The sequence below is a fragment of the Tachysurus fulvidraco genome, chromosome 14 (assembly GCF_022655615.1).
Source record: "Tachysurus fulvidraco isolate hzauxx_2018 chromosome 14, HZAU_PFXX_2.0, whole genome shotgun sequence".
Classification (NCBI taxonomy): domain Eukaryota; kingdom Metazoa; phylum Chordata; class Actinopteri; order Siluriformes; family Bagridae; genus Tachysurus; species Tachysurus fulvidraco.
The window spans coordinates 6,987,454-7,014,359 of NC_062531.1; the positions used below are offsets into that span (position 1 = coordinate 6,987,454).

A 26,906-nucleotide genomic window follows, 5' to 3' on the forward strand; every position below is an offset into this window, starting at 1 on the left:
GAAACAGCATTAAAACTTCTACAAAGAGAGCTGATTCATCATAATTTATCATCATAATCTGAGACTACTGTGTTGGCCTTCATGTATAATAGGAAGAAATTTAAAAGAAATGTAAAAAGAAAGAAAATTCAAGTAAAGTCTAATTCAGAATAAACGTTTTCTATGAAACAAATTTCACAGCTCTATATCAGCTGCATCAAAATGAAGCTGTATGGAACCTACGATTGATTTCTGTTTGCAGTCAATAAAAAGAAACAAATGAGCAAGTGCCTGAAAACACATCTAACACAACCAGGATCAAGCTGTGGATTTTTTTTTTTTTAATTATAAAAGAATGGCAAAGAGACTTTACTGTTTCCGTATTTCAAGAAGCATTTTTGTGCACTTACTTTTAATATAAAGAAACCTGCAAAACAAAAAAAGAAGATTGTATTAGTGTGAAGTATTAATGTAAAATGAGCAATAGTTATGAATGCAGAATATTGACATCTGAGGTATTTGACTAGATGCCATGATTTCCACTTAACATAATGAACTGATGTGTTGTATGAGATAGAAAAGGAACTGAACACAACTCACTTCTGACTGCTTTTCTTTGACATAAACATAAAACTACAAGTGACAGTAAAACAGCTGCAGTGAGAAAAGCTGCTATGAGACCATATCTGTTCCTTTGTGGTTTGCACTGAACATCTCTAATGGAAGTGCCTCCTTCATCCTCAATCTCATTTCTGACCGAACAGCTTAAATAAAGGAAACATTAAAACTTTTACTCAGAGAAAGGTAAGGTAAGTAATGCAACAAAAATATTACAGCTTACATGAAAAAGAAATCACTTACTCTGTCCATTTAGAGCAGTTCACACCTTCAGGAGAATAAAACCCTGGAGAACAGGGCTCACAAATGGTATCTGAGGCCTTTGTGCCTGTAAATAAATACTGATATATCAAAACCACTTTATCCCCAAACACAGTGCAAATTCACTACAGTAAAGCACATGACATTTTTACAAAACATAACATTCACCTGTGATTTTAACCCTTTTATCAGAACACTGCAAATAGGACATTTTGAATCAGCATAAACAGATTATTTGATGAATGAAGTCTTATATAAAATTAATCAGAACACTGTTGGCTTTCACTGTGACCATAACAAGGGGAGAAGAAAAGAAACCTGTCCTGGTGAATCTAATTACCGAATGTCTTAAGTCCTGTTTTTCTTTTTCATGCAAAGATGCAAGAATCGTTTACCTAACTTCCTTTATAATAAGATTATTTGTTGTTTTCAATTCATCTGATGTTTTAACAAGAACATTATCTAATGTTTAATGTGGTTACTGTTTTAGTCACCGGGATAGAATACATGTAGAATGTGACTAACTAACTTTCACTGATTCACTAAAGGTTCTGTGACTTGTAGTGATGACTTTCTAGGAGATATAAATTATGATGCTTCTTCTTCAATAGCATTTACAAATTTTCTATTACTCAACCAAATACACCTGAAACATGCCGTTTTTACTAGGGACTTAAGTGTCTTGTTCAAAAGCACTGACCCAGAGTATCACTTTTTAAGGACTGATAATTTAGTTTACCCACCTGGAGTGTTTATTTGTTCCCCCGGTTTGCATTTACTGTGTTTTATTGCAAGAAAACAATCATTTCTGTCATCTGCAAAATGCTTGCAATAATATCCATCCAAAACCCCACATACTGTATCCTTTATTGTTGTACAGTCTTGAGAAATAAAAAGGCCTAGAAAGAGAACATGAGATTTGAAAATGCTCAGAATAAAATAAGAATTAAATAGAAACAAGAATTAAATATTTAAAACTTACAAACAGGCAGTATTATATTTACCATTGACACAGATTTTACACTGACGACAGTTGTGAAATCCATTTGGTCTATTCATAAATGTTCCTTTAGAACAAGGTTTGCATGTTGTATTGTTATCACCATGGCAGTCTTTCATAACCACTGACCCTGAAGAACAAACATAATATGACCTGATGAGAAACTGTGGAGTGGATGGATATGTGAAAGAATGCACCTCAAAGTCTTCATAAAATCATCTGCTTAAGATCTAATTTAAAGAGCTGCCAGAAAGAGTAAAAATATCAACAAAACATGATGTTAATTTCCATTATCTAAGCATTAATGTATCATGGGGAAACATGCCAGCTAAATCACTGAAGAGAAACAGAAAGATTATTACATTTCAAATTAAATATTAAACTTATTTTCAATAAAGATGATCCCTGGCCAAGATAAAGCACTTACATCTGATAGCTTTATAGCTCTTATTTGGATGTTCTTTCTCTTACTTAATGCCATGATTCTAGTACATAAGTATCGTGATTTCATACCTTTAGCACACAAAGGACAGCATTTTTCTGCTGCGGATAGATATTCACTTCGTCCACATTTAGTTCCATATGTTAAGGCTGCAAAGAAACCTGTTTGGAGACAAAATGTTTGTTAATGTAATATATATTTTCCAAGCTAGTAAAAGTTAGAATAATAATTCATGTCCAGACACAAACATCATCTACATACAGAATACACAAGATACAAAATGCTTATTTTGTGCAACCATAGAAACATAATGTGATTTCACCAATGTGTCATAACCACAGTGTGAACCAGGAGCACAGCTTTATTTGTCTGATAGACCAATGTGCATATTTATCTGACACCAACAATGTTACAACCACAGAGAAAGAAAGAAAAAAGCTTGTCAAGGTATTGTTCATTCTGCACAGTTCACTTATTTCACTAAACAACATTGTTTATTTGGGTAACTTGGCAAATCGTCAGTGCCAATTTATAGAGAAAATGATTAATACTGGCTGTGTGCAGTGTTTGTGTATGCACTCTCCATGTCCGTGTGTTTGTTCCTCTCAACTCCAAAAAACATGCCATAAGGTGAACTGGCAACTCCAAATTAATTCTAGGTATGAATGAGTGTGCATGGTCCTGTCGAATTGTGACATCCTGTCTACGGTGCATTTATGCTTATTGTTCCCTTGATAGGATCAGGATCCACCATGACCAGGATAAAGCAGTTACTGAAGATGGAGGAGTTAATTAAGGGTGTCGAATCTTATACTTCAAAAGGTGCTCGTGCAGGATTTGGTTCCAATCCAGCAGAAGCCACACCAGATTCCTGATTCTGTTTAATTAGCTCATTTTTGCTTTCCATAGACTTAAGTGTGGCTTTTGCTTGGCAGGAATGATCTGTACACACAGTCCCTTTGTGAACGTGACTGGACATCAAATGTCTTCCTGGTCATCTATTTAAATAACTGTCTAGACTCTAGGTGAAATAAACTAACAAACAAACTATTAGTAAACTCCTGACTCAAACATGTCACAACTGTTGTGTCCTGTCGATAAAAAAAAGGACCTTCAGGACACATTATACATCCTCCTACTCATCGTAGCCTAAACACAGTAAGTATATCTTGACTGCTGACATATTAATATTTAGGTTGTAATGCAATCAAACTGCGCGATAAAGAGAAAGTTTGTGATGTTGATTATGTCGCTAAATTCGGGTCCGTAAAGTAACTTTATGACAAACGGCATTTTGTAACTGGAACTACACACAAATGTACTTCATACGTTTTAGTGTTAAAACTAAACAGGTTTGTGTTTCAAAATAAAGAACAGATAAAACACGGACCGTGAACAGGTCACACATTCTGCTTACCGAAAATGTACAAAAGTGTCTGAAACACGGACTTCATTATTTATTTAAAAACAGTATGTCGTGTTTTTGAGCTGTTCTTTACGTCCTCCTTCACAATGCAGTCCTACATTTTCCTCTGTAGTAGAGTTGAATGTTTCTCAGCAGAAATAGGCCTTATTCCCTCTTAGAGTCGCAATGGTAACCAGTTTAACTATTGTAAATTATAAGTAAGTTATCCGGAAGTTTCATTCAAGGTTTCCTCTTCTTCTTCTGGTGTTTCATGTCGGTTGCCATTTCTGCCACCTATAGGATGGTTTGAAAACAACATGGGAGGAAAATAACAAGAAAGGGAAGAAACATAGGAATAAAACCGTATCTTAAATACTGTTAGTCATTCTTATTCATTTTAAGTACTTTATTAGTACCATTCTATAGCAGAACTTGTAGAGACAAACTATTTATTCCCAGTGATGATAAGGTTTGTGTTAAATAAAACCCTGCTCTTTCATATGCAGCACATTTAATAAGTACATGTTCTACTGTTTCTACTGCCAGCATTGATCATGATGACCAGTTTCATGTTTCCCTCTGTACAAGTAAATACAAAAATATAATATAACTGCAAGCAGCGATGGCGGGCCCTCGCACGTTTTTTTTTTTTATCGCTGTACGGTGCCTCCCAGAAAACAATGCATCAAGTGGGTAAATATCAGTGGACTATTTTATGTTGTTACTGACCCATTTGGGGACTGTAGGTAAATGAAACCCCACATTTTAGACAAACGGGGGTGCTAGTGAGCCACTTAAGAGACACACCTTTGTCTAACCTTTTTGTCCACACTTAACAGCCGACAAATGTGATGTATGTGTCAAATTTCAAGTTAATCTAAGCACGGAAAAAGCCTTAAATATGCCTGAAGGGGCGTAGATTATGCGGGGGACATGTCCCCCTCACTTTTTATAAAAAGTAAATTCGTCCCCCTCACTTTTTTAGTGGAGAGTTGTGTTCACCACATGTTGAGGTTTTAATGGAGCAATGTATATAAATGTAGAGTGATTTAAATTTCAAAGAGACAAGAAATTCACTAGCCTGTTAGCTCAGCTACCGCTAGTACAATCTGCTGTACTTGCTCTGTAACATCATGTCGGTTTTGTCTCTGCCTTTGAGCGCAAGTGAGGACGCATTGAAGCTGCACTCGGTAGAACTGGAGCTGGATGCTGTGGAGAAGCGAACTACAGGTGAAGCAGGCCGAGCTGCGGGAGCGGAAAGCCGCTCTGGAAGCTCCCCGATCGGTCGCTCACCTGTCTCAGGTAAACTCCTGGGATGTAATTACCACTCCCTCCACCTCTACCCCGTGTGTTTCTCTGTCCAGGCCCAACACACCCATGAAGTGGCCTGCCCAGGAGCTGTTCACTCCGGAGCCAGGGCACCGCGGGTCCTGGGTGCAGCAGCGGAGGACGCTTGCCGGTCCCCGGCCGAGGACCTCTCCCCCTCCACCACCGCCGGTCTTCGAGATCCCCACCTGGAACCGCTTCGCCCCCCTTCGCGAGACGGACTGCGACAACGTGATCATCGGAGACTTCCAATGTACCAGCAAGGAATTGAAAGGTTCAGTAGACTTTTTGCTTTAAATGAATGGTTACAGTCATGGTGTCAGGCTCAGAAACTACTCTTTATCGATAATTGGAATGTTTTCTGGGAGCGTCCTAGGCTATTCCGTGCTGTTGGAGCAGATATCCTCTCGGACCACATCTCCAGGGCGCTGCACACCTTCTGACTGGTAAACTACTCTTTAAATTTAAATCTCAATAGCCATCCTGCACCTCAGCACATTGACACAAAAAATGCACACATAGCTCACCCTATAGAAACTGTGTCTGTTCCCCGAGCAGTGAGATCAAAAAGTAAATACGTGAGAAGTTCTCGAAATAATCTTACTGTAATTAGACCAGAAAAATGCCAAGAAACAAACAAAAACAGTTCTTAAGGTTTGGACTTCTGAACATTAGATCGCTTGCACCCAAAGCACTTATTGTAAATGAAATGATCTCAGAAAATAGCCTTACTGCACTCTGCCTCACCGAAAATAGCCTTACTGCACTCTGCCTCACCAAATGAATACATCAGTCTAAACGAGTCTACACCATCAGGATATATCTATAAGCACGAGCCTCGTCTGACTGGTCGTGGAGGTGGGGTCACCACTATCCTTAGTGATTACCTCACTATTACCCAGAGAACACAGCATAGATTTAGTTCTTTTGAAGTGCTTGTCCTTAATGTTACACTATCGCACATGCACACGAAGAAATCCCTGATGTCTCTTGCTCTAGCAACCATGTACAGACCCCCAGGGCCCTACACAGTTTTTTCTGACTATGGGTCACCAGAGAATTCACAGATTTTCTCTCAGACCTATTGGTTAACTTTGACAAAGCATTAATTGTAGGAGACTTTAACATTCATGTTGACGATACAAACGATGCTTTAGGACTCACATTTATGGACTTACTAAACTCACTTGGGCTAAAAAAAAACATCACTAGTGCAACTCATCGACGTAACCACACACTAGATTTAATAATATCACACAGAATAGATGTCACTGATATAGATATCATACCTCAAAGTGATGACAGCACAGACCATTACCTCATAATGTACACACTACCTATAGAACAGACTAACTGTGTCTCACCACGTTACCGACTCGGTAGAACTATTATTCCGCCCACCAAAGACAGATTCACAAATAACCTGCCTGATCTGTCTGGACGTCTTACTGTACCCTTAAACACAAACGACCTAGATGCAATGACTAACAGCATAGACGCTATATTCACTAGCACATTAGACACTGTTGCCCCAGTCAGATTACAGAAGGTTAGAGATAAAACACTTGCACTGTGGTATAATAGTCATACTCACACCCTCAAGAGGGAGACCCGTAACCTCGAACGGAAATGGAGAAAAACTAAATTGGAGGTTTTTAGAATTGCGTATAAGGACAGTATGTCCAGCTACAGACAGGCTCTAAAAGCTGCTAGGGCTGAGCACCTGAGCAAACTCATAGAAAATAACCAGAACAATCCCCGTGCTAAATAAAAACAATAAAGGTTTTTATTTAGCACGGTGGCTAGTACAAAAAACAGAAATCTGAGCACACTATTCCAACACATTTCAGTAGTGAGGACGTTATGAGATTCTTCACTGATAAAATCGAAAGTATCAGGAATAAAATAGGTGACGCTCAACATATGAGAGCAACCAGTGACACAATCTCACCTAAGGCTTTATACAGCTTTACAAGTACAGGACAGGAAGAGTTAGATAAACTTATTACTACAGCTAAATCAACAACATGTTCACTAGACCCCATCCCAACTAAACTACTGAAAGAAGTGTTACATAAAGCTGGTGAGCCTCTTCTTAATATCATTAACTCCTCGTTATCTTTAGGCTACATCCCGAAGTCTTTTAAGTTGGCAGTTATTAGGCCACTCATCAAAAAACCTAACTTGGACCAAAATGAACTATCAAATCACAGACCTATCTCACACCTTCCTTTTATGTCTAAAATACTTGAAAAGGTTGTGTCTGTCCAACTGAGCTCCTTCTTACAGTAGAGCAACATCCTTGAAGAGTTTCAGTCAGGTTTCAGGCCCCATCATTGCACAGAAACTGCACTTGTTAAAGTTACAAACGGCTTGTTCTTAGCTTTGGACCAAGACTGTATGTCCTTATTAGTTCTACTTGACCTTAGTGCTGCATTCGACACTATAGACCACAACATTCTTCTAGATCGCTTACAAAATTACACAGGTATTCCTGGACAGGCTTTAAGTTGGTTTAGATCCTACCTGTCAGACCGATACCATTTTGTAGAATTAAAAGGTGTATCCTCCAGTTTATTACCAGTTAATTATGGGGTCCCTCAAGGATCAGTTCTAGGACCTCTGCTTTTCTCTATATACATGCTTCCATTAGGGAACATTATTAGAAGACATGGGATTAGTTTCCATTGTTATGCTGATGACACACAGTTATATATCTCATCAAAACCAGATGAAATAGCCACAGTGTCCAAATTAACTCAATGCCTTAGAGAGATAAAAGACTGGATGAGCTTCAACTTTCTATTGTTAAACTCTGATAAGACAGAAATACTACTTATAGGTCCAAAAACCAGTGCACAGAAACTCTCACAACTTAACTTCCATTTAGAGTGATGTTCTATTACTAATAGCTTGACAGTGAAAGACCTCAGTGTTATATTAGACAGCAACTTGTCTTTTAAAAATCATATCGCCCATACTACCAAAACAGTCTTCTTCCACCTTAGAAATATTGCCAAGCTGAGAAACATCCTGACTGTATCTGATGCTGAGAAGCTAGTTCATGCATTCATGACCTCTAGACTGGACTACTGTAATGCATTACTAGGTGGTTGTCCTGCGTCATTAATAAATAGGTCACAGTTAGTCCAAAATGCAGCTGCCAGAGTTCTCACTAGGACAAGAAAGTATGACCATATAACCCCAATTTTATCATCTCTACACTGGCTACCTGTTAAGTTTAGAATTGACTACAAACTGCTGCTACTTATGTACAAGGCTCTTAATGGTTTAGCTCCCATGTATCTAACTAGTCTTCTAACATGTTACAATCCTTCACGCTCTCTGAGATCACAAAACTCAGGACTTTTGGTAGTTCCCATAATATCTAAGTCTACTAAAGGTGGTAGAGCGTTTTCTTATCTAGCTCCCAAACTTTGGAATAGTCTTCCTGATAGTGTTCGGAGCTCAGTCACACTTTCCCAGTTTAAATGTAGATTAAAAACTCATCTCTTTAGTCAGACGTACACATAATACATCCTATAGTATCATGCACTAGTACATCAGACCTGCACATTTTTATGAACAGCAGATATGTTAATCCCTTTCCACTGCTTCTCTCTTTGTACCCATCCCGAGGCATCCAGACACTGTGCCAGCTCCCAACGTCCTCTGTGGGACGAAGCCTTTGGACGTCCACTGAGCCGAGGCCGACTCTAAAAATCCTGAGACATCTCCAGTTAGACTCTGTGATACTAAGGAGATCTGAAGTCCATGATCCTTACACCAATACAACATTCTGTTATCTGACTGTATATTACAATCACACCCCCAGTATTACCCATATGAGGATGGGTCCCCCTTGAGTCCGGTTCCTCTCAGGAGGAACCAATTTAAGGGAGTTTTTCCTTGCCACTGCTGCCTGAGTCACCTCAGACTTGCTCATAGGGGGATAAATACATACACATTGTGAACTATATATATCTAATAATAATCTAGAATTTTTTATTCTGTCAATTCTTTTACTTTTATTATTCGTTATTTCCTTTATCATTAATTATGTTTACCTTCTACTCTATGTTTATGTTCTGTAAAGCTGCTTTGAGACAATGTCTATTATAAAAAGCTCTATACAAATAAACTTGAATTGAATTGAAAGTTTAAGATAGTCTATACATGACGTTCACGGCAATCAGTCACTCACTGGTCACGTCATCATCACGCGCCCCCAGTACTGTAGCTCGAGTCGCACTAGCGGTCCAGCATTCGGTTACGATGAGCTCAAAGCAGCAAAAAAACGCTTCACTAGTTTTTTATAAAAATGTCAAGCAGTGTAAGTTGGCATATGGTATCCGAATTGTGTTGCACAATGTTTAGTAACTCTGCCTGTTGCTCTTGTTGAATAATTTAATTTAAAGGATTATAAGGAAAAATAGCTGCTTTGACAAACGTTATAAACTCTTTTATAACGTCTTTTGTTTTAACAAGCGTGTTATCAAAACCCTTCAAATAAGAATAAAGATAATGTTGAACTGAGATTTTACAGCATGTTTAACTCTGCCAATTCTACATAATATCAAGTATGTGTCACTGTATGTACACGACAGAGACGAGGACGACGGATAGTGACATTAAAGATGTCATTTTAATAATAAGGAGCAGGTAAATCACACATACATACAACGTAGTAAAGACGATAACCGACAAAAATCATGATTAAAAATAAAACCTGTCATTTACAGAAGGGTTAACTGAAAAAAAAAAAAAAAAACAGATAACACTAGACATTGCGTCCCCCATTTTTAAATGATGGCTAAGCCCCTGCCTGAAATAAAAGTAAACTTTGACACGATGCCATGTTCGAGATATCAAAAATCCCTTCGCAATTTAGCAAGTGCAACGTCTCGGCATCATGTTGACCACTTTTGGTGTCAATTGCATGAATGTCCTAGGAGGAGTATTTAAAAGTTCACCACATGCAACTGTTGTGACTGACACACTTCCTGGCGCCTGTTGGTGGCGCTATGTCCGAGATTCACAATATCCTTGGCCGAACATACACACCGCGTGTCTTCCCAATAAGACATTTTTTGCTTTAGATATTAGACACTGCCTGTTTCTCTGAATTCACTATAACTTAGTCGCCTCGCCATGGCAGCTCCGTTCGAGATATCAAAAATCCCTTCGGAATTTAGCAAGTGCAATGTCTCGGCATCATGTTTACCACATTAGAGCGCGAAATTTGTTCGTGTCGATGAGATCTATATGCGTACCAACTCTCGTACATGTGCATACATAATTGAAAGAGATGTGACATACGATGTGACATAAGTATGGTGACCCATACATGCATTTAACCCCTCCGAAGTGCACACACACAGCAGTGAACACATACCCGGAGCAGTGGACAGCCATTTATGCTGCGGCGCCCGGGGGGAGCAGTTGGGGGTTTTGGTGCCTTGCTCAAGGGAACCTCAGTCGTGGCGGGTCTGAGACTCGACCCCACGACCTTTGGGTTACGAATCAGACTCTCTAACCATTAGGCCACGACTGTGCACAAATGTTTGTTTTTGCATTACAGGGGGCACTACAGAGCCCTCCTGACAAGCCCGTATTCCAGCCCTTGCCTTTGTGTCGTACGACTCTGAAGTGTGCGCCAAGAGTTTTAGAGCATGTTAGTTGGCCAATGTTTGCAAAAAAATAATAAAATAAAATAATAAACCTGAGCAAAAACAATACCGTTCTGTGCTCGGGCCCTAATTAGAAAAGTAGTGCAAAAGTGAAGTGAAAGCAAATCATTTGCAAAATTAATTGAACACTAATTGCAGATTAAATTCAAATTCAGAAGTCAAAAACAATGAATGAAATGTTCAATTCAAGTTTATTTGTATAGCACTTTTTGCAACTTCCATTGTCTCAAAGCAGCTTTATAGAACATAAACATAAAGAATAATATACAGATTAATAGAGTACAAAATTCAAGATTAATATTAGATATATTTAGTTTACAAATGTAAATGATGATCGTTGTATTGATGCAGTCCAGAGTATCTTAGAAAACATATCTAAACAATAACAATCAGGAGGAGCTGTCAAATCAATTCCAACACAATGTTGAAAAAAACAACATTCCATACAGCACTAATAAATCTATTATTAAAAACTGTAAACAATACAGATCTATGCATTTCAGCTCTCACAAAAGGAGTCAGTGAGCTGTAAAAAGGGCAGTATTAAATAAAACAGTTTTTTTTAATTTATTGTTTATATATTACAGCCCCACTATTTCATTTTTACAAAATCAGGAAGGGTTTTTTCACACCACAGTATTTATTTTGTACATTCTATAAAAAAATACACCTTTACACGAATCAGGATTGTGGATTGATGTAAAGAACAAACATTAAATTATAATAATATAACATGAATGTTTTCCAAATATTTACAATGAATGTCACATTTATACAAAAAATATTAATGGTGAAGAGTTCAAAATATAGAATTAATAGAAAAGGTCATCTGGATCCAGAGTTCATGGTAACACAATTCAATAACAATCATACAATCACATTTTTATTGCATTTGATAGACACATATAACTGTTTATAAAAGTTGTAAGTTTCAGTTAAAGGTGTAAAACATGAGATGTTTCAGCACCTAAAATAAGGATCTCAGCATTATGTCAGTTATAAGGTTTTTTTTTTTGTTTTTTTGTTTTTTTGCATTTACAATGGACACTAGAGTGTAGAATATTTGACACGTGCACTCAATAATTTCATGTTACCAGAATACCCAAATTTTTGTCCATAATGAACACCATGTTCAAGCATAAAGGTGTCCATCAGTACACATGGCACCAGGACACCCTAGGTCGGAAGTCGATGATCGACTTTGTGGTTGTTTCATCTGACCTCCGGCCGTATGTCTTGGACACTTGGGTAAAGAGAGGGGCGGAGCTGTCAACTGATCACCACCTGGTGGTGAGTTGGGTTCGATGGCAGGGGAGAAAGTTGGACAGACTTGGCAGACCCAAACGTACTGTGAGGGTCTGCTGGGAACGTTTGGCAGAGTCTCCTGTCAGAGAGATCTTCAACTCTCACCTCCGGCAGAGCTTCAACCAGATCCCGAGGGAGGCTGGAGACATTGAGTCCGAGTGGACCATGTTCTCCACCTCCATTGTCGATGCAGCCGCACGGAGCTGTGGACGTAAGGTCTCCGGTGCCTGTCTTGGCGGCAATCCCCAAACCCGGTGGTGGACCCCGGAAGTAAGGGATGCCGTCAAGCTGAAGAAGGAGTCCAATCGAGCCTGGTTGGCTCGGGGGACACCGGAGGCAGCTGATAGGTACCGGAGGGCCAAGCGAGCTTCAGCCCGGGTGGTTGCAGAGGCAAAAACTAGGGCCTGGGAGGAGTTCAGTGAGGCCATGGAGAAGGACTATCGGTTGGCCTCGAAGAAATTCTGGCAAACCGTCCGGCGTGTCTCAGGAGGGGGAAGCAGTGCCCTGTGCACACTGTTTACAGTGGGAGTGGGAATCTGCTGACTTCGACTGGTAGTTGAGAAGCTCCTTGGTGGCAAGGCACCGGGGGTGGATGAGATCCGCCCTGAGTACCTTAAGTCTCTGGATGTTGTGGGGCTGTCTTGGCTGACACGACTGTGCAACATCGCGTGGCGGTTGGGGACAGTGCCCCTGGACTGGCAGACTGGGGTGGTGGTCCCTCTGTTTAAGAAGGGGGACCACAGGGTGTGTTCCAACTACAGGGGGATCACACTCCTCAGCCTCCCCGGAAAAGTCTATGCCAGGGTACTGGAGAGGAGAATTCGGCCGATAGTCGATCCTTGGATTCAGGAGGAACAATGTGGATTTCGTCCTGGTCGTGGAACACTGGACCATCTCTATACCCTCACCAGGTTGCTGGAGGGTTCATGGGAGTTTGCCCAACCAGTCCACATGTGTTTTGTGGATCTGGAGAAGGCATTTGACTGTGTCCCTCGTGGTGACCTGTGGGGGGTGCTCTGGGAGTATGGGGTCCGTGGCCCTCTGCTAAGGGCTGTCCGGTCCCTATATGACCGGAGCAGGAGTTTGGTTCGCATTGCCGGCAGTAAGTCAGACTTGTTCCCAGTGCATGTTGGACTCCGACAGGGCTGCCCTTTGTCACCGGTCCTGTTCATTATTTATATGGACAGGATTTCTAGGCGCAGTCGGGGGCCGGAGGGAGTCCGGTTTGGGGACCACAGGATTTTGTCTCTGCTTTTTGCAGATGATGTTGTCCTGTTGGCTTCTTCAAATCAGGACCTTCAGTGTGCACTGGGACGGTTTGCAGCTGAATGTGAAGCGGCGTGGATGAGAATCAGCACCTCCAAGTCTGAGGCCATGGTTCTCAGCCGGAAAAGGGTGGCTTGCCCCCTTCAGGTTGGTGGAGAGTTCCTGCCTCAAGTGGAGGAGTTTAAGTATCTTGGGTCCTGTTCACGAGTGAGGGAAGGATGGAGCGGGAGATCGACAGGCGGATCGGTGCATCTTCTGCAGTGATGCGGTCGATATACCGATCTGTTGTGGTGAAGAGAGAGCTGAGCCGTAAGGCGAAGCTCTCTATTTACCAGTCAATCTACGTTCCTACCCTCACCTATGGTCATGAGCTCTGGGTCATGACTGAAAGGACAAGATCCCGGATACAGATGGCCGAAATGAGTTTCCTCCGTAGGGTGGCTGGGCGCTCCCTTAGAGATAGGGTGAGGAGCTCAGTCACTCGGGAGGAGCTCAGAGTAGAGCCGCTGCTCCTCCACATTGAGAGGGGTCAGCTGAGGTGGCTCGGGCATCTGTTTCGGATGCCTCCTGGACGCCTCCCTGGGGAGGTGTTCCGGGCATGTCCAACCGGGAGGAGGCCCCACGCTGGAGGGACTATGTCTCTCGGCTGGCCTGGGAACGCCTCGGTATTCCCCCGGAAGAGCTGGAGGAAGTGTCTGGGGAGAGGGGTGTCTGGGTGTCCCTGCTTAGACTGCTGCCCCCGTGACCCGGCCCCGGATAAGCGGTAGAAAATGGATGGATGGATGGATGGATGATTATATATGATTATAAAAAGAAACGGGTATTTCTCATAAATGAAGGTATAATATTCACATAGTTGCTAACTAACATATCTAAGATAGTTACTTGTAGCGTTTTGTACCAGTCATTTTAGATTTCATGTCCCAGGCACCCTAAATTTCAACATCTACTCCTCAATTAACCGATGAGCAACCCAGTTTTACACCCACACCTGGCTCCAGAATGTCTGGAGTCTCCACAAAGACCAGATAAACCCATGCGGCTCATTGGGGCCAGCAAACAGAACACACACACACACACACACACACACACACACACACACACACACACACACACACACACACACACACACAACACAATGAGACATTCCGTTTACTAATAAAACCCAAGATAAGGTACTCTAAGGTTCTCATTCTTGTAACCCTTTTTGTAATGTGTTTCTTCTTTTAAGGCTTGCCTGACTTAAAATTATTTGCTCCTTAATTTCCTGACAAGGGTGTATTTTATTCATGCGTCAGAAAACAACATTGTATTTTAAAATCCGTTATACTCTATCATCATAACTTACTGATCATGGCATGTTAATATATACCTGTTCTAATGCCGTATGCCCCTTTAAGGTCTGATGTCAGAATGTATACGAAGCTATTGTTTTCTTTTTACTTCCCTAATGAAAGTGCATCTTGTTCATGTTTCATTTTTGTTTCTTTGCCTTTATCTTTGCCTTGATTAATGATCTATGTATGTAATGTACCGCTGCCTTCATACCGTCATTACCCTTCATGTTTAGTATCCAAATGACCACAAAATTATCGGTTACTCATTTTTCAAGCACTGGTGTATTTTATTTGAGCACGAAAGGCGCCATACCATCTTAATACACCCTGGACCAAACTTTAAAGTCATCTAAATGTTTGATAGCTAAACCACGCCCACAGACACCTGAAACAAAGGGAGTTTTTCCCTTCAAAATCCTGACCGAAGTATTGGTCATCTTCCCAAAGATGGGTGGAGTTTGTGACCTTTAAATTGTCAGAAACACCACTAATCCGTGGTCAGACTTTCGGAACAGCTTCAAGACGACTCCATCTTCCTTCAACGAAGTTCCAGCAAGCTTCACTTCCAAGAACGACAACTGCTCTGATCTTCAGGAGAACTTGGAAGAACGTCTGACCCCACCCTAACTGACCTTTCAGAGATTTCTCTGTTGCATCCGGACTCTTGTGCAGTAAGCCAATGCAAGTAACCGTTTCCTTTACCAACCAATTTAGATGCGTAATTTTAAGTAGGAATCTTTCATTGAATCTTAAGGTGAATTTAAGTTTCTGTGATGATTTCCCAGTTAGGGTGTGATTTAATTTTGAAGTCTAAGCTTGCCATTCCTTTCCTTCCTTTCTCTAGTTTCTTCTTTCCAGTCTCTTCCTCCCTTTCCCCAATTTTAATTTATTTTGTTTTATTTTATTTTCATTTCCGTTTTCCCTATTTCTTTTGTTTGTTTATGTAGTTAGTTTTATGTTGTGTTTGTCTCATTCATTAAATGTCATAATTTTGAGCCACAGGTGATTTGTCTCTGAGTATCGCTCACAAATTAAGGTACCTGCAATATCTGGTCTGAACTACATGCTCTATTAAGTTAATTTAATTTAAATTACGGTATACAGTAAAAGGAGAGCGAATCTTTCTTGGCTGGGAAGATACCGCCTTCATAGAATTAATAAAGGTTACACGGCCTGTTCGCCGGACGAACAGACCAAATAAGCGTAACGTTAATTCCAGTACCGTTAATTTCAACTTAGGTTAAAATATTTGGAAGTCACTATAACACGTTTTAGTTGCTTATAAATATTTACCTTGCTTCGCGAGCCAAAATCGCTACATACTGGTTGTCGAAATTATAAACAATCGTGTATTTGGACAGCGCAAACATTTTCTACAAAGTTTTCCGAAGTGGTGTTGTGCACGTTTAAAAATGGCGGCGGATGCTCATGTTGGTGCAGAGATGGAAGTTGAGGCTGTAAATGAGAAAAGAAACATTAACGAAATTCACTCGTATGCCTGTAAAGTAAAAACAGGAGGAGATTGTGATTCCTGTCCGAACACACCAAGCAAAAATCAGGCCCCAAAACGGCAAAAAAAGGTCACCTCGGCTAAAGAAAAGGAACTCTTTTTGGGCGGCGTGCAAGAAAACATCATCCGAATTCTTTCCGAAAAGATTAACGAGAGATCCGATCAGATTGAAAAAAAGTAGAGTAGGTAAAAAAGTAGGTAAAGCAGAATTCGTCCAACAAAGAAGAGTTAGTCAAATCTCTTACTTCAGTGCACAATGATGTAATGGGACTGCAGAGGGAAAATGACAACTTAAAAAATGCAAATGCACGTCTGGAGAAAAGGGTCAGTGAAATGAACGCAAGAATTCAGGACCAGGAACGCTACAGCCGCAGATGGTGCCTTCGTTTATACGAACAACCTACTGAGAATGTGAAAATGAGAGTCATGGAGATATGCAAGGCGCTGGTTTCAGGTACAGACAAGCATGTGATAACGGACTCTCTGGATGTGGCGCATCGTCTTGGTAGTCTAAAAACTTTGGATAAAGGCAGAACAGCTAATCCAAGCCCGGTTATCATGAGGTTCATATCTCGTACTGCCAGAGATTACCTAATACCTAACTACTAAAGGGCTACACTTCAAATAAGACTTGACTGCATCTGACAGAGAAACACGGAATCGTCTTTGGCCGGCTGATGAGAAAGCAAGGAAGGAGGGCAAGAATGCATACTTCAGCGGACCTAAGGCGTTTGTGAATGGGAAAGAAATTTGTTTTGAAGAAGAAAACAGATAAACTAGCAATGATGTAACTAATGTATGAGGTAGACAGTAAAGGCTTAACTTTACTGTTCGGATGTTAGAGTTGATATTGATATGTTGGTTATAATAATGAAACATGTTATGTTCTATTAAGATGTTTGCAACTATTATAGTTATCTTTCATCATCTCGTGTTCGAGATCCACCTATGGGAAGGGCATCCGTTCCTGACCTATGCAGAAGCATCAAATTGCACCAAGTTTGGCTTGACAGACAGGAGCGCGTGCCAAAGGCCGTTAAGGTAACACCCCTTACCCGAGTGCATAATGCACCTGCACGTGCTGCCTTTCCTCAGTTCACTTTCGCTTCTCGCGACTTCTGATCCTACCTCACAGCTCCCTGGTTTTTTGGTGTGTCTGCACTTTCTGTCTTCAGGAGGACATATCACTTGATCAGCCTCCTCCGGACGTGCTCGTCCTCAGCCAGGTTAGCTTCTCAAGCCACCCACGCTTGCACCCCCCTTTTTTTCCGTAGGCTGCCCGCCTGCTTTTTTGCCTTTAATAATTGCTTTTAATAGCTCCTGCCCGTCCTCCCTGCATGTGCAAAACACATGAGGTATTGCTGGGGAGATCTGCTTGACCTAAAACCCGGTCTCACGGGACCCCCCCAGTGATCGAGCCTTCCATCGCCAGACACCTTAACCCAGAGGTGTCAAACTCTGGCCCGCGAGATCAGGTGTAATTATATTTGGCCCTCGAGATCATATCAAATGTGCATTACAGCTGGCTAGCCGCATGCTCCGCTAATACTACAAATCCCAGAATGCCTTGCCGCTGTATTGACGCGTACTGTAGTCACGAACAGCAAGCGCCCCTCATTCTCTGTTGACAGTCGTTAACAACCAGTTTGTCTTGTGTGCTAACAGAGCTACAGTAACGTGTCTGTAACGAAAGAATATAGCATAAGAAGACACTATGAAACGAAACATTATGAGAAGTATAAGGACCTGGACGTAAAGCAGAAGCTCCAGAAGGCGGAGAAAATGAAAAAAAAAGTCTGGTTTCCTGGCAGACTATGTTCATGAAAGCAAAATCAAAAAGTGAAGCTGCAGTAAAGGCAAGTTTTATTGTGGCAGCAGAGATGGCAAAATCTGCCTGGCCCTTTAATGAGGGAGAGTTTGTCAAAAAGTGTATGGTCAATGTTCGCGAAACAAACACCACTGAGGCCATCCTTAAAAATATTCTTGATTGCTGTAACCCGACCGACCTTGTCAATTTAGGACCGACTCAATTTAAGTCCGACCGAGTTGCCGGTTGTAAATTTGTGTTAAGACCAACCTTTTTTTTTTTACTCTTCAAACAACTAATACAAAAGCAATAAAATAATATTAACGGGTTCGGGCACCATAATACATCTAAAAAATTCATTAAAACAGCTCGACACCGCTTTAACTTGGCACGAAGTTCTGGAAAAACTGTGTCCAGCATCAAAATAAGGTTTGCATAGATGCGCCCGAAGGCACGGGTTGAAGACCCAGTCACACAGTCAGTTGAAACTTAAAAAAAAATAGACCTACCTACCGGGCCCCCCCCCCCCCCCCCCTTTTTTTTTTTTTTTTTTTTTTTTTACTGTTACTGCAAACCAAAATATTTTTAAGGATGGCCCTATGTGTCTTTTATTTCAAATTTAATTTCTCATGTTGTAATATCAAGCTCTGGTTGTTCCAAATCCTGTGTTTAAGCAAAACTAAAGTTTGTTTCCATATGAAAAAGGTTGAACATTACATATCAGTTGCAGTTCATTTTTCAATAAATATTCTGTTTGGTCCGTGACTTTATCTCAGTTATATATTTTGGCCCACTGTGAATTTGAGTTTGACACCCCTGTCGTAACCGAATGCTGGACCACGGGTGCGACTCAAGCTACAGTACTGGGGGCGCGTGAACGTCATGTATAGACTATCTTAAACTTTCTTGTCTCTTTGAATATTAAATCACTCTGCATTTATATACATTGCTCCATTAAAACCTCAACATGTGGTGAACACAACTCTCCACTAAAAAAGTGAGGGGGACGAATTTACTTTTTAATAAAAAGTGCGGGGGACATGTCCCCTGCGTCCCCCGCATAATCTACGCCCCTGAGACACAGACACACACGTACACACACACAGAGAAATACTAGATTCTTACTCGATCAGTGGATTGAGCAGTAAACTTGTCCCTCTGGATAAAATTCAGATAGTCATGTCTAGTTTCTATTTCTGTTGAATAATACAGCGCCTCCTCCATGAACGGCACCTCCTGGTTTTCCCCTTCTATCAGAGCGATGGTCGATGTGTGTTTAAAGCCAAAACAATCCTGTCCGCCTGCCTTCTAAGTCAAAGAGTAAAATGTTCATCAACTCATTCAGGCTCAGAGACAAGCTCTGTCAAATACCTGACAAGCCCTGTTTCTATTTAAAACATTCCAGTCTGACCTGATTGTTGTCATAAACTGAAAACTCACCATGAAAACCTTAGTGAAAGTTTTTGAAATTCAAATGTTAATAGGAAAAACGGTTGGTGTTAGAATTCAGTAATGATGGAGAATATACATTGGATTTGAGATACAACACTATTTGTTTTGCTGAGACAGACATGAGGAAATATATCCATTATATTGATGGTTTATTGCTAGTGCAGCATGTTAGGATTGTGAAAAGTAAAAAAAACTGTCTTACAAATATTGAAGTTGTTTTCCAGCAATGCTGTGTATCTACTGCATAGTTATTGAATGGATTTTCTTGATGAGCTGTATTTCATTTGTTTTTCTAAAAATTTAACAGTACATAGGTGTCAATGAAACTGATTCTAAAGTAGTTTAATTATTGGTCTTATTTATTATTAATAATTATAGTCTCAGCCACTGCACTTTGAAGATTGTTAATCCAATATGTGTTTACAGAAAGAATAAAAGCCTCCTTAACGTAATCTAATTAGATTTGCATGAAGAAGTTACTTACAATCCCATTAATGTGAGCCAGCCTTGAATCTTATTTACATTAAGCTATTAAAAATCTACTATCTGAAAGATTAAAAACATTACGAACTTAACATCTCAATATAAGATTTTAGCTTTAGGGTGTTTAAAATGAATGTTAAGATAAGATAAGATAAACCTTTATTCGTCCCACAATGGGGAAATGTCTGTTACAGCAGCAAAGAAAAAGAAATTTATATATATATATATATATATATATATATATATATATATATATATATATATATATATATATATATATGAAAGACATAATATAGTATACAGTATATACACAATGTATAAATACAAAGAAAAAAGATACTCTGCAGAGAGTTAACAGTCACATGATGTGTATATATAGCAGTGTGTATGAACTAGTGTTGTATTGTTCTGGGCCAAGCTGTGTGATAAATTTAAAGATGAAGAATGTAGTCCAAACAGAAACTACAAAACCAAAAAACGTTGACTTCATTATTTATTTAAAAACACAAACAGACCAATATTTTCTAGCTGTTCTTTGCATCGTTCTTTCCATAGTTTTGTACAGTTACAATTTCAACTAGATATTTATATTTATTTAACATGTTATTCGAAAGTTTCATTCAATGTGTTACTACCCTTCTGAAATTCGAACACTAGACACCACAGTAAATACAAAAAATATTAGAAAAGAAGTGCAAGAAAAGACTTCTTAGAAAATAATTGCAAAAGTGAAGTGGAAAGAAATCATTTGCGAAATGAATTGAACATTAATTTTAGATTAAATTCAAATTCAGAAGTCAAAAATAATGAACGAAATGAAGTAATACATGTTGATTGTTGTATCGATGCAGTCCAGAGTATCTTAGAAAACATATTTAAAAAATAACAATCAGAAGGAGCTATCAAATCAATTCCAACACAATGTTTAAAAAGACAACATTCCATACAGCACTAATACATCTATTATTAAAAATTGTAAACAATACAGATCTATGCATTTCAGCTCTCAGAAAGAGAGTCAGTGACCTGTAAAGCGGGCAGTGATAATAATAATAATAATAATAATAATAATAATAATAATAATAATAAACTTTCATTGGTTGGGGTGACAACTACAACAACAACAACAACTTCTTGACTTGACTAGTACATTTACATTTACAGCATTTGGCAGACGACCTTATCCAGAGCGACGTACATAAGTGCTTAAATCTCTAGATTAGTAGAGTAGTAAAAAAGGGCATTTCAGTCCAGAGATCATGGTAACTGTAATGTGTCTGTCTGCGTTTTCCCCTTGTTTCTGTCTGCCGTCTCTCCCTGATGTTAATTGTTTGCTGCGCCCACTCATTGCTCACCATGGACACTAATTACATTCCATCTCTTCCCCAGGTGTCTTGTCTTTGTCTCTAATCGTCTCTGCTTTGTGATTGGCTCCTGTCTACTATATTTACTCTGTCTGTTCACTTCCCTGTTGTTGGTCGTTATTTGTGGTTGTGTTGGTGTTTGGTCTGTGTCGTTCTCTGTTCCTGTTCAGTGTCCCGATCTGTTTTGCCTGCCTACTGTTTGTTTGTGTTTTGTTTATTAAAACCTTAAACTGCATTTGGATCCTCACTCGCCTTTGTCCCACCGTGTCACACCGTGACAGTAACACTATTGTTAATGCAATCACATTTTTAGGGCATTTGATAGATACATATTACTGTTTATAAAAGTGGTAAGTTACAGTTAAAGGTGTAAAACATGAGATTAATGTTTCGGCACCTAAAATAAGAATCAGCTGCATTATATTAGTGTTATAAGATTTTTTTTTTTTTATAAGTTTTCCTCACAAAAGCTAAAAGTTGTATTCCAGATGACATACTTGTGCATTTTTTTTTTGCACCATTTTGAATTTCAATAGTTTGAGGAGTATAGAATATTGGACACGTGCATTCAATAATTTATAATAAACATTTCTGCTCTCCCAAAATGAGTCAAGAGTCCTGTAAAGAGTGCACTAATAAAAAAACATTTAAAAAAAAATTTGTTAAAACGAAAACACTGCACTCTTTTTTTGGGTTTCCAAATAGTCTTATTTTTCCATTCATTGAGCTGGTGCTTTAGTAAAAAAACAAATACCTCATACTGTACACACTACCTATAGAACCGACGCTGTAGAACTATTATTCCGTCCACTAAAGACAGATTCACAAATAACCTGCTTGATCTGTCTCAACTTCACAACACCTCACAACTACAATGCTTTACAAGTACAGGTCAGGAAGAGCTAGATAAACTTATTACTAGAGCTAAATCAACAGCTTGTTCACTAGATACTGAAAGAAGTGTTACACACAGCTGGTGAGCCTCTTCTTAATATTATTAGCACCTCGCTATCTTTAGGTTACGTCCCTAAATCTTTCAAGTTGGCAGTGATTAGGCCCCTCATTAAGAAACCCAATTTAGATCCTAACGGACAAATCAAATTACAGACCTATTTCACATCTTCCGCTTATGTCTAAAATACTAGCACGTTCGCCTCACAGCTCGCCTCACACCTCCAGGGTCGGGGTTCAATTCCCGCCTCCGCCTTGTGTGTGGGGAATTTGCATGTTCTCCCCGTGCCTCGTGGGTTTCCTCCAGGTACTCCGTTTTCTTCCCCAGTCCAAAGACATGCATGGTAGGTTGATTGGCATCTCTGGAAAATTGTCCGTAGTGTGTGATTGCGCGAGTGTGTGTGTGCCCTGCGATGGGTTGGCACTCCGTCCAGAGTTTATCCTACCTTGATGACCAATGACGCCTGAGATAGGCACAGGCTCCCCGTGACCCGAGGTAGTTCAGATAAAGCGGTAGAAAATGAGTGAGTGAGAACTGAATAGCAGATGTAAAAAAATCTCAAGTCAAAAATGAGATGATTGTTCTTCTTGGTCCTAGTCCAGAATACATTAGAAAACACATCTAAACCATAACAATCAATTAAAAAAAATCTGATGACAAAAAAACCTGAACATTCCATACACCACTATTAAATCATTTTTTAAAAAAATGCTCTCCCATTTTTTTTTTTTTTTTTTTTGTTAAAACAAACACCGTTTCCAAACAAAAAGTCTTATTTTTCCATTCATCAAGCTGGTGCTTTAGTAAAAAAACAACATCCTTGTGAAGTAACTCATGTTTTCACCTGTGCCATCAAATCATCATAATTTGAGACTACTGTGTTGACCGTCATGTATAATAGGAAGAAATTTAAAAGAAATATAAAAAAGAAAATCCAAGTAAAGTCAATTCAAAATAAACATTTTCTATGAAACAAATTTCACAGATCGACATCAGCTGCATCAAAACAAAGCTGTATGGAACCTGCGATTGATTTCTGTTTGCAGTCAATAAAAAGACACAAATGAACAAGTGCCTGAAAAAAATTCCATATCTAACACAACCAGGTTCAAGCTGTAGATTTAGTTAAAAAATAAATAGATAAAAGAATGGCAAAGAGACTTGAATTACTGCTTCCGTAATTCAAGAATCAAAACATTTTTGTGCACTTACTTTTAATATATAAATCAAACAAAACAAAACAAGAAGATTGTATTAGTGTGAAGTATTTAATGTAAAACAAGCAATAGTTATGAATGCAGAATTTTGACATCTGAGGTATTTGACCAGATGCCATGATTTCCACTTAAAATAATAAGAAATAGAAAAATAAACTGAACACAACTCACTTCTGACTGCTTTTCTTTGTCTCAAACATAAAACTACAAATGACAGTAAAACAACTGCAGCTGCAGTGGGAAAAGCTACTATGAGACCATATTGTTTCCTTTGTGGTTTGCACTGAACATCTCTAATGGAAGTCCCTTCTTCATCCTCAATCTCATTTCTGACAGAACAGCTTAAATAAAGGAAACATAACTTATACCCAACACTCTGAAAGGTAAGGAATGCAACATGCAAACAAAAATATTACAGCTTACATGAAAAAGAAATTATTTACCTCTGTCCATTTAGAGCAGTTCACACCTTCAGGAGAATAAAACCCTGGAGAACAGGGCTCACAAATGGTATCTGATGCCTTTGTACCTGTAAATAAATACTGAAATATCAAAACCACTTCAACCCCAAACACACTGCAAATTCACAACAGTAAAGCACATGACATTTTTACAGAACATTGACCTGTGATTTTAACCCTTTTACCAGAACACTGCAAATAGGACATTTTGAATCAGCATAAACAAATGAATTATTTGTTGAATGAAGTCTGATATAAAATTAGAACACTCTTGGTGTTCACTGTGAGAAAAAGCAAAACAAGGGGAGGAGAAAAGAAACCTGTCCTGGTGAATATAATTACAGAATGTCTAAAGTTCTGTTTTTTTCTTTTTAATGCAAAAAAGGGCATTTCAGTCATCTGGCATTTTCAATTCATCTGATGTTTTAACAAGAACATTATCCAAAGTTTAATGTTGTTACTGTTTTAGTCACTGGGATAAAAATACATGTATAGAATGAGTAGCTCCCTTTCACTGATTCACTCAAAGTTATTTGACCTGCAGTGATGACTTTCAAGGAGATTTAAATTGTGATGCTTCTTCAATGGCATTTTGAACTTAATGTCTTGTTCAAAAGCACTGACTCAGAGTATCACCTTTTTCAGTGTGATTAAAGGACCGATAATTTAGTACCCACCTGGAGTGTTTATTTGTTCCCCCGGTTTACATTTACTGTGTTTTATTGCAAGAGAACAATCATTTCTGTTATCTGCAAAATGCTTGCAATAGTATCCATCCAACACCCCACAGACTGTATCCTTCATTATTGTACAGTCTTGTGAAATAAAAAGGCCTAGAAGGAGAACATGAGATTTGAAAATACTCAGAATAAAACAACAGAAACAAGAATTAAATATTTAAGACATAAGACATTTACCGTTTTCACAGATTTTACACTGAAAACAAGTTTGTAATCCATTTGGTTCATTCATAAATGTTCCTTTAGCGCATGGTTTGCATCTTGTACTGTAATCACCATGGCAGTCTTTTATAACCACTGATCCTGCAGAACAGACATAATATGACCTGATGAGAAACTGATAAAAGGACAGGCACATGAAAGAATTCACACCAAACAGTCTTTATAAAATCATCTGCCTAAGATCTGCTTTACAGAGAGTTTCTCCATTCCAGATCAAATTGTATATTATACAAAATGAAAAGTAAATATATTTAAATGGAAAAAAATGTCTGATTGAATTTTTTTTATATATATATAGTCAAATCAAGTCAAGAAACTTTAATTGTCATTTCAACCATATATAACTGTTGCAGTACACAGTGAAATAAGACAATGTTCCTCCAGGACCGTGTGGCTACATAAAACAAAGACAGAGCTAAGGACTTCAGTAAGTTAGTAATAGATACATAAAGTGCATCTGTGCAAACTGGTGCAAACAGTGCAGGACAAAAGACAAAAGACACAAAACACAATAGACACAAAAGACAATATAACTGTTATAACAGAGTTATACAGCTTTGCAGGTCTGGTATCTTTGGGATCTTTTGGCTTTCACTGTACAAAACCATGTTGATAGTTAAACTTGTGTCTCTAAATTATCCATACATGTGGATACACCCAGTGTTCTCATAATTGGTTCTGGATCCACCATAACCTTGGTCAGAATAAAGCCTTTACTGAAGATGAACCTCTTAATAATTTATACATCATATTTAGCTGTACTTTCATTTACTTAATGGCATGATTCTATAACAAAAGTATCACCATGTCATACCCATAGCACACATAGGACAGCATTCATCAGCTGCTGATAGGTATTCACTTTGTTCACATTTCTCTCCATATGTGAAGGCAGCACAGATACCTGTTTGGAGACAATTTTTACATGTATATAATTTCCAAGCTAGTAAAATAGAAACAAATGTTTAAAGTCCAGAAACACTGGCTGCAATTTTGGATTAGCTATTAACATATTAATATTTTAGTTCAAATCAAACTTCGCGATAAAGAGAAATAAAGTTTGTGGTGTTTGTGTTTAACACGTTTTAGTGTTAAAACTAAACAGGTTTGTGTTTCAGAATAAAGAACAGATAAAACACGGACCGTGGGCAGGTCACACATCCTGCTTACCGAATATGTACAAAAGTGTCAGAAACACGGACTGCATTATTTAAAATGTTATGCGGAAGTTTCATTAAAAATTATTCCAACCACAAACACCGGATGCGTTCTTCTACTTTTTCTTCTGGTGTTTCTTGCCATTTCTGCCACCTATAGGATTGGAGTGGGGAGCCGATAAGATATTTGGAAAACAACATGGGAGGCAAATAACAAGGAAGAGAAGAAAAATAGGAATAAAACCGTATCTTAAATTCTGTTAGTCAATCTTATTCATTTTAAGTACTTTATTAGTACCGTTTTCTAGCAGAACCTGTATAGACAAACTATTTATTCCAAGTGCTATTAAGGCTTGTGTTAAATAAAACGCTGCACTTTTATATGCAGCACATTTAATGAGTACATGTTCTACTGTTTCTACTGTCCACAGGGATCTCAGGTTTTGAAGACAAGCAAGAGTGACATATTTTATATATGTTTAGCCCCCTGGCACCATCTCAGGGCCCCCAGTTTGAGAACCACTGGCCTAGACTACATGTTCTGAGCAGGTGTTGTCAGTGAACAGGCTGTAAAGTTGTGAATTTGTTGTAACATTACAGCAGGAGAGCATGACTTACTCTGTGCTCAAAGTGATGCTCGTAGCTCCAGTGGTTTTCTCTGTGGGTGAACGAGGATGATGCTGAACAATTCCAGGATATGCTTTTTTTTTCCATTTGCGTCTTACCCTACGGAGCGTGACCAGGCGGGCTTCGTTTTACCCAGATACAATAGTGCTATTTTCTGATTGGCTATTGTGTAGCCTCTTTTTTTGATTGGCTGATAAGTGTCACTCTCGACTAAGAACTGAGATTCGCTTGTTCCTGCCCGGTCCCATAGAGACAGCGGTGCGGACAGATACATTTTGGGCGCTG

The 26,906-nt window shown here is 39.1% G+C and overlaps 1 protein-coding gene across 3 annotated transcripts in view; it reads right to left on the reverse strand.

Annotated features, from left to right (window-relative positions):
* Positions 1–26,906, reverse strand: part of LOC113639440 (tumor necrosis factor receptor superfamily member 14-like) — a 39,607-nt gene extending 12,701 nt beyond the window's left edge. Inside the window, exons 1-8 of one of the 3 annotated variants that reach the window (XM_047800350.1) lie at positions 26,613–26,906; positions 26,008–26,148; positions 25,652–25,741; positions 1,863–1,988; positions 1,602–1,757; positions 841–925; positions 580–743; positions 390–406 (exon numbers count right to left, since the gene is read on the reverse strand). In XM_047800350.1, the coding sequence (XP_047656306.1) occupies positions 390–406; positions 580–743; positions 841–925; positions 1,602–1,757; positions 1,863–1,988; positions 25,652–25,741; positions 26,008–26,044 (675 nt within the window). In that variant the 5' untranslated portion in view covers positions 26,045–26,148; positions 26,613–26,906. Of the gene's footprint in view, positions 1–389; positions 407–579; positions 744–840; positions 926–1,601; positions 1,758–1,862; positions 1,989–2,371; positions 2,462–3,717; positions 3,978–25,651; positions 25,742–26,007; positions 26,565–26,612 lie in introns of those variants that run through there. The other 2 variants (XM_047800349.1, XM_047800348.1) reach the window with 2 other exon arrangements.